The sequence below is a fragment of the Amyelois transitella genome, chromosome 24 (genome assembly GCF_032362555.1).
Source record: "Amyelois transitella isolate CPQ chromosome 24, ilAmyTran1.1, whole genome shotgun sequence".
NCBI classification, from domain to species: Eukaryota; Metazoa; Arthropoda; class Insecta; order Lepidoptera; family Pyralidae; genus Amyelois; species Amyelois transitella.
In genome coordinates, this window is record NC_083527.1 from 6859995 (window position 1) to 6876710 (window position 16716).

General features: G+C 39.8%; 1 protein-coding gene across 2 annotated transcripts; it reads left to right on the plus strand.

Moving 5' to 3' along the window:
- The first annotated feature begins 709 nt into the window (after window positions 1–709).
- On the plus strand, window positions 710–16244 carry LOC106139175 (activin receptor type-1). 2 transcript variants are annotated; one of them, XM_060951210.1, is made up of 12 exons: window positions 710–962; window positions 1480–1594; window positions 2718–2738; window positions 3160–3348; window positions 4561–4776; window positions 5723–5817; window positions 6308–6477; window positions 7384–7569; window positions 9172–9318; window positions 9773–9954; window positions 11085–11298; window positions 12387–16244. In XM_060951210.1, the coding sequence occupies exons 1-12, from the start codon at window positions 902–904 to the stop codon at window positions 12537–12539; spliced, it is 1749 nt and encodes a 582-aa protein (XP_060807193.1). In that variant the 5' UTR covers window positions 710–901; the 3' UTR covers window positions 12540–16244. The 2 variants fall into 2 exon arrangements, with proteins under 2 accessions (XP_060807193.1, XP_060807194.1); XM_060951211.1 differs by lacking the exon at window positions 2718–2738 and having other exon boundaries at window positions 712–962.
- The last annotated feature ends 472 nt before the right edge of the window (window positions 16245–16716 follow it).

A 16716-nucleotide genomic window follows, 5' to 3' on the forward strand; every position in this document is an offset into this window, starting at 1 on the left:
TTCGTTATTGAGCACGCGAATGCGATATTAATACTGTCTACTAAATAAAATGCAATGGTTGCGTGTTATATTTAATTATTTTATTAAAAGGCAACACATAATAATAAAGGCAAATTTCAGAATTAACAATAAGGTGCAATTGAGTGTGAGTCGTGACAAAAAAAATAAAATTATGTGCTTTTTCCCTGTTTTTGTGCTGTTAATTAATGTCATCAATACAGTATGAGCATGTTCTAACGTTATGTTATTGTAACGTTATGTATGGCGAACGCCATCAAGCGGGATAACTCTGCGAAGGAGTTCTATTCCATGTAATGTACATTCACTCCAGATCAGCAGCGCCAAAAATGTCAAAACTCAATAGGTGCAAATTGGCTTCTTTAGCTAGTTGGTCTCTTTGTAGAGTACTTATTTTATAGAGGTCGGTGGTTCGTTCTTCATGTCATGTCAAAATGTACAAAATCGACATTCCTTTTTTAGATTTATACGTACCAGGTTACATACCAAATATCTACTTTTTAAGGACTTTATGTGATCCAAAAAGACAAAAAAAGATATTTACAAATAGACGAAGTCTTTTTTTCTCTGTATAACATTAATGTAAAAGAAAAACAAAATACGGATAAAAGAAAGTTATTTCCGGATATCTCATAATACGTATATTGAAATGAAATCTCTGTAGTTCGGGTTCCGACTGTGAGTTCCGTTATCCGTTAGCAACATTTAATCAACTTTTTTAGTAATTACGTAATTATCTCCTATTTCTTGCATTAATTAAAAGTAATTTATTAGTTATGGTTTTTTAATATTTATTATTAATGGTTTTGGTTAATATATAACTGGAATCATTTTATCAAGTACCCATTTGACTTCAAAAGTGCATTGTTATGATGAAGTAAGAATGGCGGACGTTGTCATTTTTGGATATCTGTTCACATTTTTAGTGATAAGTGGTTGTTACGGTAAGATATAATTGTAATACTTTATTCTACATGTAGCCTAAAGTGCAACGCTTGTTTCTTGCAATTTTCAGGGCTATATCTCTACTCTAAGGTCGAAAAATTGGTAGCTTTCGTACTTGACCGACATCAATGTTTTTTTTTCATAACACGCTTTGTTTTGGTACCTTTGGGTTACCTTGTTATATTAAAATATAATCTAACGTAGATAACAGACATTATACAAGTTGTACATTAATAATGAAAATAATTTAAAGACAAAAAAAGTTTTTCACTTTTATGTCTTTGTATATGTAATTCTTGAAATTTATTCTTAGAAGATTGATGATAAAAGGTAGATAATATTTGTTTTTTATTAAGGGACTTAGAATAGCTACGACACTCCTGACGGAACCTTAGAAGTCGCCATCGGACTTCTACTTTTCCTATTCTTATGTGTAAGACATGTTTAAATCTGTGATAAAAACAGGATATAATAAATGTAGTTAATAATTAATAATAGATAATATAATTCCTGCAGGACAGCGAGGCTTGGACACCTTTGATGATGAGGCAGCAATACAAACAACCCATGGGCCCGCAGTACAGAAGACGAGTCATGTTTCCTTTGATCAGATGATGGTACACCAACCCAGGTATATATTGTTATAGATCAGTCACTAACTGTCATACAGACATATGGTCTATATCCCTTGTGGGGTAGACAGAGCCAACAGTCTTGCAAAGACTGAATGGCCACGTTCAGCTATTTAGCTAAATGATAGAATTGAGATTCGAATAGTGACAGGTTGCTAGCCCATCGCCTAAACAAGAATCCCAAGTTTGTGAGCCTATCCCTTAGTCGCCTTTTACGACATTCATGGGAAAGAGATGGAGTGGTTCTATTCTTTTTTGTATTGGTGCCGGGAACCACACGGCACAATTGTCATCATTGTTATAAATTAAATAATTTTATTACATGGGTCCCATTTTTTCTTTATTTATGTACTACAATCTGTCACCATTAAGGAATATTGTGTTGTATGTAGTGCTATGTGGTTTCCGACACCAATACAAAAAAGAATAGGACCACTCCATCTCTTTCTCATGGATGTCGTAAAGGCGACTAAGGGTTAGCTTTACCAACTTGGGATTCTTTTTTTAGGCGATGGGCTAGCGACCTGTCACTTTTAGAATCTCAATCCTATCATTAAGCCAAATAGTTGAATGTGGCTGATCAGTTTCTTCAAGACTGTTGGCTCTATCTACTCCATACCCCACAAGGGATATAGACGTGACCATATGAATGAATGAATGAATATTTATGTATGTAGTGCCATGTGGTTCCCGGCACCAATATTAAAAAGAATAAGACTCCACTCCATCTCTTTCCCATGGATGTCTTAAAGGCGACTAATGGATAGGCTTATAAACATGGTATTCTTTCTCTGAGGTGACAGGCTAGCAACCTATCTCTATATGAATCTCAATTTTATCATAAAGGCAAACAGCTGAATGTGGCCTATCAATCTTTTCGAGACTGTTGGCTGTCCACCCCGCAGGGGATATAGACGTGACTTTATGTATGTTGACACCAAGATCACATCTCTATGGTCATATCTTTACAATTTTGTATTAATCTGTTCAGTAGTTTTCGTAGGAAGGAGTGATATGAACAAAAATACTTTTAAGCTAGTGTAATTTTATATGTTGTGAAAATTTTAGTTTCAATATTGACTGTTGATTTGTGTTTGTTTTTATTACATTGCTATCTCATAGGAAGGGAAGATTTCGAAAGAGGTAATTTTTATGTTTATAAATTCTTTATGTTCTGGAATATTGCAAAATGAAAAACATATAGTTAGATTAGATGATGTTATAATCATGGGTTGTGTGGTTTCCAGCACTTTAGAATAGAACCACTCTATAACTTTCCAATGTATATCGTAAAAGGCGACTAAAGGATAGGCTTATAAACTTGGGTCTACTCTTTTAGGCAATAGGCTAGCAAGTTGTCACCATTTGAATGTCAGTTCTATAGTGGAGCTGCATCATAGGTATAATAATATCTACATTTCTATGATATTAAATTGAAATTGTATTTGTTTTGAATAGAATAGAATAGAATAATTTATTTGCATGATTCACATATTTTTTACATATAAATCAACCTGCGTTATGTTAACCTTGTGTTATGTAAACTATGGTTCTTGGTTTTCAGATACAAATGTTACCAATGTGAGTCTTCGGACTGCTTCGAAGACGGATTGGAGCACGTCTGCCACGAAGCGCTGTACTGCTTCAAATCATCAGTGCGGACGCTCGATGGTAGCTTACAGCATTCCAGGGGATGCACGCAGAGGAGTGACCACTCTCAGTTCACTTGCAGGACTAATAGGCTGCAGAAAGGGTAAGTACATACATATGATCACGTCTATATCTCTTGCGGGGTAGACAGAGCCAACAGTCTTGAAAAGACTGATAGGCCACGCTCAGCTGTTTGGCTTAGTGATAGAATTGAGATTCAAATAGTGACAGGTTGCAAGCCCATCGCCTAAAAGAGGAATCCCAAGTTTATAAGCGTATCCCTTAGTCGCCTTTCACGACATCCGTGAGAAAGAGATGGAGTGGTCCTATTCTTTTTTGTAATGGTGCCGGGAACCACACGGCACTACACAGAAACACACACAGAAAGGGTAAGTATTATTGCACAATTGGCTGATTGTCAAAAAAAACATTTGAGATGAATGTGTAATGTATGGGTTTAAACAGTTAGGCCATCGAAACATCGAAATATCAAAAACACTATATGCATGACAAGTGACAAACCATAGCGCGTAATAATAAAGCACACCGCCATCTATTAGAACAACAACAAAAATAAAGTTACATTAGATTGAATAATTAATACGAAGAAAAAATTGAAACTTTGTCTTGCCCCCGGCTAGTAGGTACCATTTGTATCGCGCGTATAAGACTTGAAACGGTAACGTTCTTTTGGGCGATGGGCTAGCAACCTGTCACTATTTGAATCTCTATTCTATCATTAAACTAAACAGCTAAATGTGGCCTTTCAGTCTCATACATATCATCACGGCTATATCTCTCCGTAAGGGATATAGACAGACAAGGGATATACACAGGTGCACCCCGATCTCTTCTCTAGAGTGGTGAAGACACATTGTCATGTATTAAAGACAAAGGTGGTGGACAAATATGGAGGGAAAGGTCGGAGTGGGAAGGCCTAGACGAACGTATCTTTATCAAATGAAGGACGTCCTGGTAAAGGGTCAGGTCAAGAGTACCCGAAACCGCCGAGCTTGCAAGCAGAGTCACGAATGTGGATGAAGCGAAGGAAGTATGCAGAGATCGTGGCAAGTGGAAAGATGTAGTCTCTGCGGAGGGTAGGTAGTAGTTGGAGGGGTAGCCTCCGGGAAAAAGCCGTGATTTTATGTATGTATGTATGTACGTTAGGAAAAATCCGTGATTTTAAGATGTAGTCTCTGCCTACCCCTCCGGGAAAGAAGTGTGATTTTATGTATGTACGTAGGAACTTTATGATGTAAATAACACACGTGTGTTCACAAATCGAGATCTTTGACATTTGGTTTTCTTTTAACAGTCCTCGCAAACGCCACGCCGGCCAGCTGAACATCACATGCTGTACTGGGGACATGTGCAACGACGGAGACTTCCCCCAACTACCGCCCGTGGAGGACACCTCCATAGAGCCGGTGCCGTCGCACGTGACCCGGCTGTGGGCCAGCGTGGCGGCCGCCGTGCTGGTGGTGGGCGGGATAGCCGCCATGGGGGTGTTCGTGCTGAGAAGGAGTCACAGGTGAGGGCAGGTCTACCACTTTTATGCTGAGGAGTCATAGGTGATTTTCTTCTTCTCCGGGATTCCAGGTCAATCAGAGAAAGTTCCTTTCCCATCATGCCCTGACCGGCCGGGATTCGAACCCGGGACCTCCGGTGTCACAGACAAACGTACTACCTACCGCTGCGCCACAGAGGCCGTCAAAACCAAAGATAAATCACTTCAGAGTCAGGTGAGTACATTCCCCCAGCTTCCGCTCGTGGAGGACACCGCCATAGAGCCGGTGCCGTCGCAGGTCACCCGGCTGTGGGCCAGCGTGGCGGCCGCCGTGCTGGTGGTGGCCGGGATAGCCGCTATGGGGGTGTTCGTGCTGAGAAGGAGTCACAGGTGATTTTCTTCTTCTCCGGGATTCCAGGCCAATCAGAAAAAGTTCTTTTCCCATCATGCCCTGACCGGCCGGGATTCGAACCCGGGACCTCCGGTGTCACAGACAAACGTACTACCTACTGAAGAGAAGGAGTCATAGGTGAGTGCGGTTGAAGTGATTAATTTTTGGTTTTTAATAAACATATTGTGCCGTGTGGTTCCCGGCACCGATAAAAAGAAAAGAATAGGACCACTCGCATCTCGTTCCCATGGATGTCGTAAAAGGCGACTAAGGGATAGCTAAAAACATGGGATTCTTCTTTTAGGCGATGGGCTAGCAACCTGTCACTTTATATGAAACTCAATGATATCAGTAAGCCAAACAGCTGATAGTGGCCTATCAGTAATTTCAAAACTGTTGGCTCTGTCTACCCCACAAGGGATACAGACGTGATTATGTATGTATGTTAAATTACAAATTGTAAATCTTTCGTTCCGCCTATCAGTAATTTCAAAACTGTTGGCTCTGTCTACCCTGCAAGGGATACAGACGTGATTATGTATGTATATTAAATTACAAATTGTAAATATTTCGTTTCAGATTACGCGTCTCCCGCGCAGCTCTGCACAAATTGGGCGAAGATTCCAACTATTTTTCTAGCAACGTTTACAGCCCGCCTAGTGCTTATTACGAAGGTAACATTTCTTCTTATTTTAACTGGCTTTAATCCAGGTTGCATCCTCACCACTCTGGAGACCCGGAGTACCCGGGGTATGCCTTTGACTATGAGTCCTGGATTGGGTGAGTCAGGTTTTTACACGAAGCGATTACCTAATGAATGAATGTATACTAAATATAGACTGAGAGGGTCATGTCCAAACGCGCATGCGTTTCCCGCGCAATGCATTAAAAAAAACATTATAAAAAAATAATTAATAAAAGAAACCGTTATTTATTACATAAACAATGCAGAAATTACTATCTAACATCCAAATCATGAATTACCATAATTATTGAGTACCGATTAATCTTTAATTTAGCACAATAACAAAAAATAAATTAACAAACGCCATTGAATGCTTTAGCGGAAAACGCCATCTAGCGACGATCATGTGAAACTAATGCTACAGATGTGCTCTCACTATCCGACAAATATGTATATGATTTCCTGTATTTTGTTCTCAGGCGTGGAAGGCTCTCAAAATGGCGGCGGTCTACGCGCCGTGGCTGCCGGTGACTCCACGCTGAGAGAGTATCTGGAATGCTCCGTGACGAGTGGATCCGGGTCTGGATTGCCACTAATGGTTCAACGGACGCTCGCCAAGCAGGTCTCTCTCATTGACTGCGTCGGGAAGGTATGTTTGTTAATGGTAGCTGGAGATCAAATACAAAATTTTTATTCATTATTATAGGATACCCCATATCGCTTAATAATTGTCAAAACGTATGGTTTCACAACATTGGTTGACGTGAAATAAATTACATAAAACTATGTTTACTGCCGCTTCCAAGGCGTCAGTGCAGAAGAAGCGGTAACAAACTGCACTGCAGCATTTTCTTCAACAACGTCAACTTCACAATTATCCAATCTTAGAATAGAATGTGGATGAGAGATCGTTTTGTCTTGTCTTACTATTTATTTTAATTCTGACAAATGCCGCTGCAGTAAAGTATTACGCTATTGTACCTAATGTAATTTAAAAATACATACATAAAGTCACTAATCTCTTGCGGGGAAAAATTGATAGGAAATGTTCCGCTGTTTGGCTTATTGACAGATTTGAGAATAGAAATATGGATGATTCTAAATTAATATTAATAAATATTATATTAAGAATGTTCCATTACAAGTTCTGGATTACCACTAATGGTTAGATTTTAATGGCATTTATTTTAAATTTCATCACAGTGCTGTATGGGTTCCTGTCAATTGAGAATAGGACCACTCCTCCCATCTTTTTCCTATCGATATCGACAAAATTCAAATTCTACTTTCGGGCGATGGGCTAGCAATCTTGTCACTATTTGAATCTCAATTCCATTACCAAGCCATACAGCTGAACGTGGCCTTTCAGTCTTTTCGAGACTTAGTTGGTTCTGTCTACTCTGCGAGGTATATAGACGTGACTTTATTTATTTAACCCAATAGATTACCAAAAAAAAAATTGGAAATTGTGTACACATACGTATATCTGATATGTGTATGTATGTATGCCCTAAATTAATTGTAAACATTGAACAGCATTCTCGTTTACCCCCAGGGCCGCTACGGCGAGGTGTGGCGCGGCTCGTGGTACGGGGACGCCGTGGCCGTCAAGATCTTCTTCTCCCGCGACGAGGCCAGCTGGCGGCGCGAGACCGAGATCTACAGCACCGTGCTGCTGCGGCACGAGCACATCCTGGCCTACATCGGCAGCGACATGACCAGCAGGAACAGCTGCACGCAGGCGAGTGGGGCTCCCGCAGATAGGGCTCCGGGGGCAGAGTGTTGTACAGCACCGGGCTGCTGCGGCACGAGCACATCCTGGCCTACATCGGCAGCGACATGACCAGCAGGAACAGCTGCACGCAGGCGAGTGGGGCTCCCGCAGATAGGGCTCCGGGGGCAGAGTGTTGTACAGCACCGGGCTGCTGCGGCACGAGCACATCCTGGCCTACATCGGCAGCGACATGACCAGCAGGAACAGCTGCACGCAGGCGAGTGGGGCTCCCGCAGATAGGGCTCCGGGGGCAGAGTGTTGTACAGCACCGGGCTGCTGCGGCACGAGCACATCCTGGCCTACATCGGCAGCGACATGACCAGCAGGAACAGCTGCACGCAGGCGAGTGGGGCTCCCGCAGATAGGGCTCCGGGGGCAGAGTGTTGTACAGCACCGGGCTGCTGCGGCACGAGCACATCCTGGCCTACATCGGCAGCGACATGACCAGCAGGAACAGCTGCACGCAGGCGAGTGGGGCTCCCGCAGATAGGGCTCCGGGGGCAGAGTGTTGTACAGCACCGGGCTGCTGCGGCACGAGCACATCCTGGCCTACATCGGCAGCGACATGACCAGCAGGAACAGCTGCACGCAGGCGAGTGGGGCTCCCGCAGATAGGGCTCCGGGGGCAGAGTGTTGTACAGCACCGGGCTGCTGCGGCACGAGCACATCCTGGCCTACATCGGCAGCGACATGACCAGCAGGAACAGCTGCACGCAGGCGAGTGGGGCTCCCGCAGATAGGGCTCCGGGGGCAGAGTGTTGTACAGCACCGGGCTGCTGCGGCACGAGCACATCCTGGCCTACATCGGCAGCGACATGACCAGCAGGAACAGCTGCACGCAGGCGAGTGGGGCTCCCGCAGATAGGGCTCCAGGGGCAGAGTGTTATATAGATGTGATATAGTCGATTATGATCCTAAAGGAAGCGTACTTTATGCACAGTTATCAGAGGCAATTTGATGTATTCTGAACAAAAAAAAATCCGGTTGAAGTTGGTTGTTATATAGTGCCACTGAAGGTCAAAAACAGGCCAAAATGTGCACCAAAAGAACTAGCTGTATAAATTTGAACCTGGCATTTTTTCCCCTTGGACACTAAAAATGCACACACCGTCAACATATTCAAAAATAATGTATTCCACTTGAGCACTGAGATTGGCGTACATATAGTCACGTCTATATCCCTTGCTGGGTAGACAGAGCCGAAAAGACTGAAGGGCCACGTTCAGGCTTTATGATGGAACTGTGATTCAAATAGTGACAGGTTGCTAGTCAATAGCAAGTTAAGCCTATCCATAATTCGCCCTTAACGACATCCATTAGAATAGAATAGATTTATTTTCCAAATTGTATACAAGGTATCACTTATTGAAGTCACATAACTTAAATCTAATTATAACTACTACCGCTTCCAAAGCGCATGTGTAGAAGAAGCGGCGGAAGAAACTACACTGCAGTATTTACATCGGACAGACGTCAATTTGCAAATATAGATTTAAAAGATACAGAGTGATTCTATTCTTAAAATGTTGGGTAATCACTTAATACTTATAAATTTCCACGTTTTTTCAGTTGTGGCTCATCACCCATTATCACCCGCTGGGCTCGCTGTACGAGCACCTGAACAGGTGCACCCTGACCCGTCATCAGATGATGGTCATCTGTCTGTCAGCCATCAACGGACTGCTGCATCTGCACACAGAGATACACGGCACACAGGTTCATTAATTCAAAATTCAAAATTTTTATTCTTTATTATAGGATGGATACTTCATATCGCTTAATAATAATGGTTTAACAACATTGGTTGAAGTCAAAATGTAGGTAAATGTAGGTAGGTACACAAGGTATGTAAGAACATACATATAGTCACGTTTATATCCCTTGCGGGATAGACAAAGCCGCGCCAGCCTTGAAAAGACTGATGAGGCCATGTTCAGCTTTTTGGCTTGATTATTAGAATTGAGATTCAAATTGTGACAGGTTGCTAGGTTGACAGGTAGGCCCATCGCCTTAAAGGAGAATCATAAATTTGTAAGCATATCCCTTAGTCGCTTTTTCGACATTCATGAGAAAAAGAGGGAGTGGTCCTATTCTTCTTTTTGTATTGGTGCCTGGAACCACACAGCACACATATTGTCCTGTATATATTTATTATTTTATATTTCACCAGGGCAAACCGGCCATAGCTCACCGGGACATCAAAACCAAGAATATCCTGGTGAAAGTGAACGGAGAATGTTGCATCGCAGACCTTGGGCTGGCGGTGACCAGGGCCCACGTGGCTTCGAAGCAGCACAGCAACCCCAGGCAGGGCACCAAGCGTTATATGAGCCCGGAGATGTTGGATCAGAGGTCGGTGTTACAGGATATTGCTATTGCAACATTATTAAGGTTTTCTTTCTTTCTTTCTTTCTTTTCTATATTATGGCTTCCACCGGACTTTCGGTGATTCTGCCAATGTCATGGTTTGAAGAGACACGAAGTTACAAAAATGGACGGTATACAATCTGAAAGGAGAAGGTTAACAAATGTACAAACACAAAAAGACAAACACAACAAGTAGGTATTGTTAGTATTATTAAGGTTGTATAGCACAAGCAAGAAATAAAAAGAAAGTCACTGTCATGTCACTCGTGACTTCTGAAAAAACTGTGATGTGTGAATATTCTAATAATATCTTTATAACTGAATAAAATATATTTATTATATTGTGTAGTGTATTAAAAAAAAACTAATGTGCGCTACGCGGGCTTCTATTCCACTGCAGGTACCAAGTTTTGGCGTTTATCAAATATAGCGCGGGAATGCTGCCTACGCGATGGATACCCTTCCTTAGGGGTCAAAATTAAAATAATAATATTTTTAGACTGTAGTATTTAGAATAGTTTTTTTATTATTAATAACTAGCTTTCCCCCGCGACTCCGTCCGCGCGGATGTAGGTCTTCGCGTGGATGGTTTATTTCTCCATTTTGAGTAACTCTGACAATGACATGTTTTAAATATCTGTTGGACCCAATTACGGCTAGGCGTATAATAATTAAGGAGATCCGTCTATTGGGCTACTGCTGTTGAGCTCGCGTTCTGTAGTAAGTATTTTTTTCATAGTAATTAGTAGCGGCCCGCGTGTGCCGCAAACGGTTCAAGCCAAATCCGACTTTCGGCGCTACTGGTTACGGCGCTGAATCCACTGCGGGTAACGCAACGTGTGTTCGCGGTTCGACAGAACAACGTCTATGGATAAACTAATAAAAATAAGATTTTTTATTTTTCCAGGATAAAAAGTATCCTATTTTACGGCCAGGATAATAAGGTATAATTATACCAAGTTTCATCGAAATCGAACCGTTAGTTTTCACGTGATGCCTGAACATACAGATAGACTCTGACTCTTTGCCTTATCCCACTAATGCACTTGCTCGATGCGTTTCATCGACATTCGATCATCAAAACTGTAGAATGATCATGTCCCCCCTGTCCCCAGCATAAACCTGGAGTGCTTCGAGTCGTACCTGAAGTGCGACGTGTACGCCTTCGCCCTCGTCCTCTGGGAGGTGTCCCGGCGCACGCTGCCGTGTCCGCGGGAGGCGCGCGCGCCGTTCGCGGAGCTGGTGCCGCCCGACCCCAGCTTCGAGCTCATGAGGAAGGTGGTGTGCGGCGACGGCGCCCGCCCCGCGCCTGTAGATGATGATCATCCGGTATGATAGTCAATATACTGATGTTGTGAAGCTGAACAGTTTGTTTGTTTGTTTTTTTGAACGTGCCAATCTCAGGTTTGAATCTTGGGGCACGGTAGTGGGGGCACTACGAGCCAAGCGAAGCGCAAGGGCACTACCTACCTTTTCTCGAAGTGGTTCGTCGTATTTTTGAACCTTCATAACTTGAATTTGGGTTATACCAGATAAACAAAATTTTCAAGATATGATGTCAGTGATAGATTTAATAAACCTCTAAAGTTTCAATTGCATAGCTCTCATACTTTAGATTTCATTCATATATAAAATACCCCGATTTCGTCACTCACTGATGATCATCAATATTCTTAAGGTACTTCCTGAAGTCCTAGAAAACTAAAATTTGATATGTAAGCTAGTATTAGTACCCAAACAACAAAAAAATTATAAATCTTGGAACTTTTACCCCCCAACCCCTTAAACTAGGGGGTGAAAGTTTGTTTGAGACTTCCGCAAGTTTTGGCACTAGAGGTCTGAATGCGGCCTCGGTAACTACCTCCTACTAAACTACCTTTCTTTCTACCATAAGCAACCTACAAAAAGAAATGAAATCCCACAAAAACATTTCATGTTAAATGTTGCCAATACGAGACCATATAGCTCGCACTGTCAAAAAGTAATCAGATCTCGTGTAAAGCCAAATTTCTAAACCCACATGCCCAGCCCTAAATCGATAAGCCCTAATTTTACACTCAAGTTACGGGGAAATACCACAGCCATAGCTCGTACTGCGTAGTTCGTAGCGCGTAGCAGAGTTTTGCCACTATAGTCTCGTAGGCGTGCAAACCGTGGACGTAACTGGCGAGTCGGCCGCACGGAAAGAGTTCAAAAGATTGAATAGATTTTTAAGCTCAAGCCCATATGACGAATAGCAAAAAGTCCGTTACGTTACGTCCGTTTTATATGCATACGTTTATATCCCTTGCTGGGCAGACGGACTCCAAAAAAAAGTTTAAAGATTTTCACTTAAATTCGTCACAGTTAGTGACACAACAAAAAAAAATTTATACTTATAAGATCTTTCTCACTCTTTTTTTTTTCAATATTCACAGACGATGGTCGGCCTAGCCAACTTGATGCGCGAATGTTGGCACCAGAACCCATCTGTCCGGCTGCCGGCTTTGCGCATCAAGAAGACCCTGCTGAAACTGGCCTCCTACGACAACAGCATACATTTGAACGAAGACGCCGAGGTATCTGTGTGAAGTTGGACCATATATATGTATATATACCTACAGTGGTCCTTTTGTGAGTACGCAAAACAAAATGGCCGCCACACAAAATGGCTTTGCGCATCAAGAAGACCCTGCTGAAACTGGCCTCCTACGACAACAGCATACATTTGAATGAAGACGCCGTGGTATCTGTGTGAAGATGGACCATATATATATATTTCTACAGTGGTCCTTTTGTGAGTATGCAAAACAAAATGGCCGCCACACAAAATGGCCGATAGTGTATGCATTGTATAGAATATCGCATTAGTTACTTAAACATGTGCCGAAGTATTATTTTAATTTAGTGTAATTATTAGTTAATAAATTTGTAAATATTAAGGTATGTGAGAGGCATTCAACGATATTTTATTCATGATTTTTTTTAAATTTAGCAGGTATATAATTAGTAAAAAAAATCATGTCTAATTTCTGTTTTATTTCTATGTTGCGAATATAACAAATATATATATTGTATTAATGAAGTCATATTATTTTTGTATAAAATATGATATGCGTATAAATTTTTATTATATGTATACACTAATATATATATATTAGTGACATTTTTTTCTTTATTTTTTAAATTACATAGTTATTCTTCGAGGATCATTAAATATATTTAATAATCTGCTCTGGTTATACGTTTATGTATATCAATATTTGTTTTTTTTTATATACAAAATTTCGAAATATAGGTTAAGTTGAAATCGGTTCAATAGTTTCAGCGTTTATTCAACCTGATATTTTATAAAGAGATTCATTTTAACAAATCATTTCTCTTTTATGTAACACCAAAAGAGTGACAGTGTCATTGTGTACAATATATGTACTTATGTAAAATACATTTACTTATTGCTCTGGAAAATACATACATACATAAAATTACGGCTCTTTCCCGGAGGGGAAGGCAGAGACTACATCTTTCCACTTGCCACGATCTCTGTATACTTCCTTCGCTTCATCCACATTCATAACTCTCTTGATACAAGCTTTGGGGTACTATGGAAAATAAGTTGAACAAAATGGCGTTTTCTTTTTCTGTATAGAAGTTAACGAAAAACCAGCTAAGTGCGAGTCGGATTCGCTCACGAACGGTCCCGTCTGTTACTATCTGTCATCTCGTTTATTACATATATATATTTAATTAATTATAAGTATTTGTTGTTATAGTGACAACGTTAATACGTTATTTTAAAAAAAAATCAGCTTTCTAGTTGATACTGTTTATGAGATACAGCATGGTGACAGACAGACATCGGTGGTTTAGTAATATCTCGGATTTCACCTTTCAAGCCAAAACCTTAAAACAATGCCCCACATATTTTTATTGTGCATTAAATAACTAAGGAGCCGATGACTTTTTACTGTAGTACTGTTAATAAATATGATTTACTAGCTGTGCCCGCGACTTCGTCCGCGTGGAATAGTTATTTTGGGCATCATTGAAACCCTCAAGGATGAATAATTACCCCGTTTTTTTTAAACATTCTCCATTATTATTATTTCTTTGCTCCTTATAGTTGAAGCGTGATGTTATATAGCTTTCCTCGATAAATGGTGTATTCAACGCAAAGAGAATTTTTCAATTCGAACCAGTAGTTCCTGAGATTAGCGCGTTCAAACAAACAAACTCTTCAGCTTTATAATATTAGTATAAATGTAGCTTTAAGATTCAACATATAATTTCTATTACGTTGCCATATTATAAGTTAATGTATATTTGATTGCGTGTAGATATTAATATTTTTAAGTTATAAATATAAGATTATAAATACTGGGTGACTTTAAAAAAAATTAAATTATTGAAAATCTAATTGTTATACAGCTGAACATATCTATCGAAACATTTTGTTGGCTACGTAGGTAGGTTTAAGAAATTCGTTTATAATAACAGCCTCATAAAGTTTCATTTTGGGTAACTTGATATGCGGTTGAATGTACCTACTAAAGTTATTTTGACAAAAAAATCACGGCTCGTGTTTAAAAAGTCACACATGTATTTATACGAGTTCGTACAAAATCGATTATCAGATTCTCAGCAAAAATTGTAATTATCCTTGAATATTGCGTAGGTATATAAATAAACTTTAGAGCTTATTTTAGAGTGACGGTGTACACAGTCTCTGTAGGATAACACGCGCAATGCCGTTTTTTATCGCGCGAAAAACTATCGCCGTTTCGCTTTTTTTTGTGACGTAACGGGGCGTACAGATTATAATAACATAACATTTTAATTATGTTATTTAGCATTAGAATAGAATAGATTTGTTTTCCAAATTGGATACAAGGTATCACTTATTGACGTCACATCACTTAAATCTAATTATAACTACTACCGCTTCCAAAGCGCATGTGTAGAAGAAGCGGCGGAACAAACAACACTGCAGCATTTTCATCGGACGTCAATATACAAATATAATACAATATTGTTAAAAGTAATCTGTACGCACCTTGAAACGGGACAGCGTTAGTTTATCGCGCGATAAAATCGTAAATTACTGTTATATACAACAAGTTGCTATACAAGGAGATCTACGAACTCGTAACATCAAAATAAAACTCGCGCATGCGTTCGATCTTACCTGCGGCCGCGCCGCAGTATGGGCGACTTTGAAGAATTCCTTGTATTACAACTTGAGCGCGAACCGGCTTTCAAATTGCGCTGCATCATACCTGCTTTGGTGTGCACGAGCCTTTATTCAATAAAAACCGGTTCAAACCGCCTTACTCTGAAATCAGCCTAAAACGTGGGTTCTTTAGTCCCCTCCCACGGCATCTCAACGAGTTTATTGAGTGGCTCTTTATGAACTCTTACGAAAACCACATTTAACCTTAAGCAATAACAACAGTCATCCATTTGTCATTTGTAAAAAATACGAAAATTTTTTGTAAATGTTATTTTGTACAAATATTATATACCTTGTAAGCTATTGTTAATTTAGTTAATGTCTTCAAATAACCCTGCATTTATTATATCAGTTTTATAATACTCACACTTTTATCAGCGGGGCTGGCTAGCATGGCCCCACGCGACGCCATTTTATCGCACGATAAAATATCGCTTTTCACGTATTAATGAAAGGGTAACGGAGATAGTTTATCGCACGATAAAATATCGCGATAAATATCTAAAAAAAAGGGTAACGGCGATAGTTTATCGTGCGATAAAAATAGCGTCGCGTGGGGCCATGCCCCGCCCCCCAGAAGTGGTTACCATTTTTTAATGTTGTGCAGTAAAACTTTGCTAGAAGTAAAAATTTATTTAATACAAAATAGTGTTGTAGTTCAGTTATTGACTTGTTTAGACAAGTGTATTGAAAATAATCAAGATTTTTCCAAAGGCGTTTTACTCTCCATTTGCCGTGCATCCCTTTTTGGGCCAAAAACAGACTTTATTTTAATTATTCTTGTATTTATTTTATTTGTTACAAGGAATAATCAAATTACCTCATATAACCAACTTTATCAACGAAATGCGGTGAGCATAGGTTTTTTATTCTCATTGTAAAGAGAGGGATGAAAAAAAAATATGACCATAATTCATTTGCTGAAACGCGACTGAGTCTACAATAGAAAAGTATGTGTTTAAACATATTATTTTTTTGTAAAACATTGGCTATGTAAATATTAATTTAAGTTAGGGGTCTCATAGTATTGGAAATATGTGAAGAGAATAAAATATTTGTCTATAAATACCTCCTTTTATTTCTTAAATTTTTGTGTTCCAATTCCAATTTCATCTAATGCAAGAAAGGATAGAGTAATGACCCCAAATTATATAGTAATGAGATTAATGTATGTAAGTAGTAATTTTAATGTCTGGGAAACCAGTAATCAAAAGTTTCATAACTCATATCTTAATATTTCAGTATTTAATCTAAAACTAATTGAATTACATAGAACTCTCACACAGTATCGTGATGAGTAACCCACTAGTAGTAATTACTCGATGCACCAATAGCAAAAATGTAGCACTATAATGCATCGTCCTGTCGTCATAAAGTCCATGTACTTTATGCTTATTAAAATCCAGTAAGTACGGAGTTACTATCTCAATGAGTAGTGTAGTTTAAGGTATGACGTATTTTACTTTTTTCCGTCGATTTGAACTATGCTATGACATGTGGTTCAGAGTCGTGGTCGTAAAAAAAAAGTAGGTATGTAT

What these genes read in the sequence shown, in the direction of transcription:
- LOC106139175 (XM_060951210.1), top strand. Translation starts at nt 902, where the DNA reads ATGGCGGACGTTGTCATTTTTGGATATCTGTTCACATTTTTAGTGATA. An exon ending in GCCTAGTGCTTATTACGAAG is followed by an intron (nt 5,818 to 6,307) that starts GTAACATTTCTT and finishes TTTTGTTCTCAG; the next exon opens with GCGTGGAAGGCTCTCAAAAT. An exon ending in CAGAGATACACGGCACACAG is followed by an intron (nt 9,319 to 9,772) that starts GTTCATTAATTC and finishes ATATTTCACCAG; the next exon opens with GGCAAACCGGCCATAGCTCA.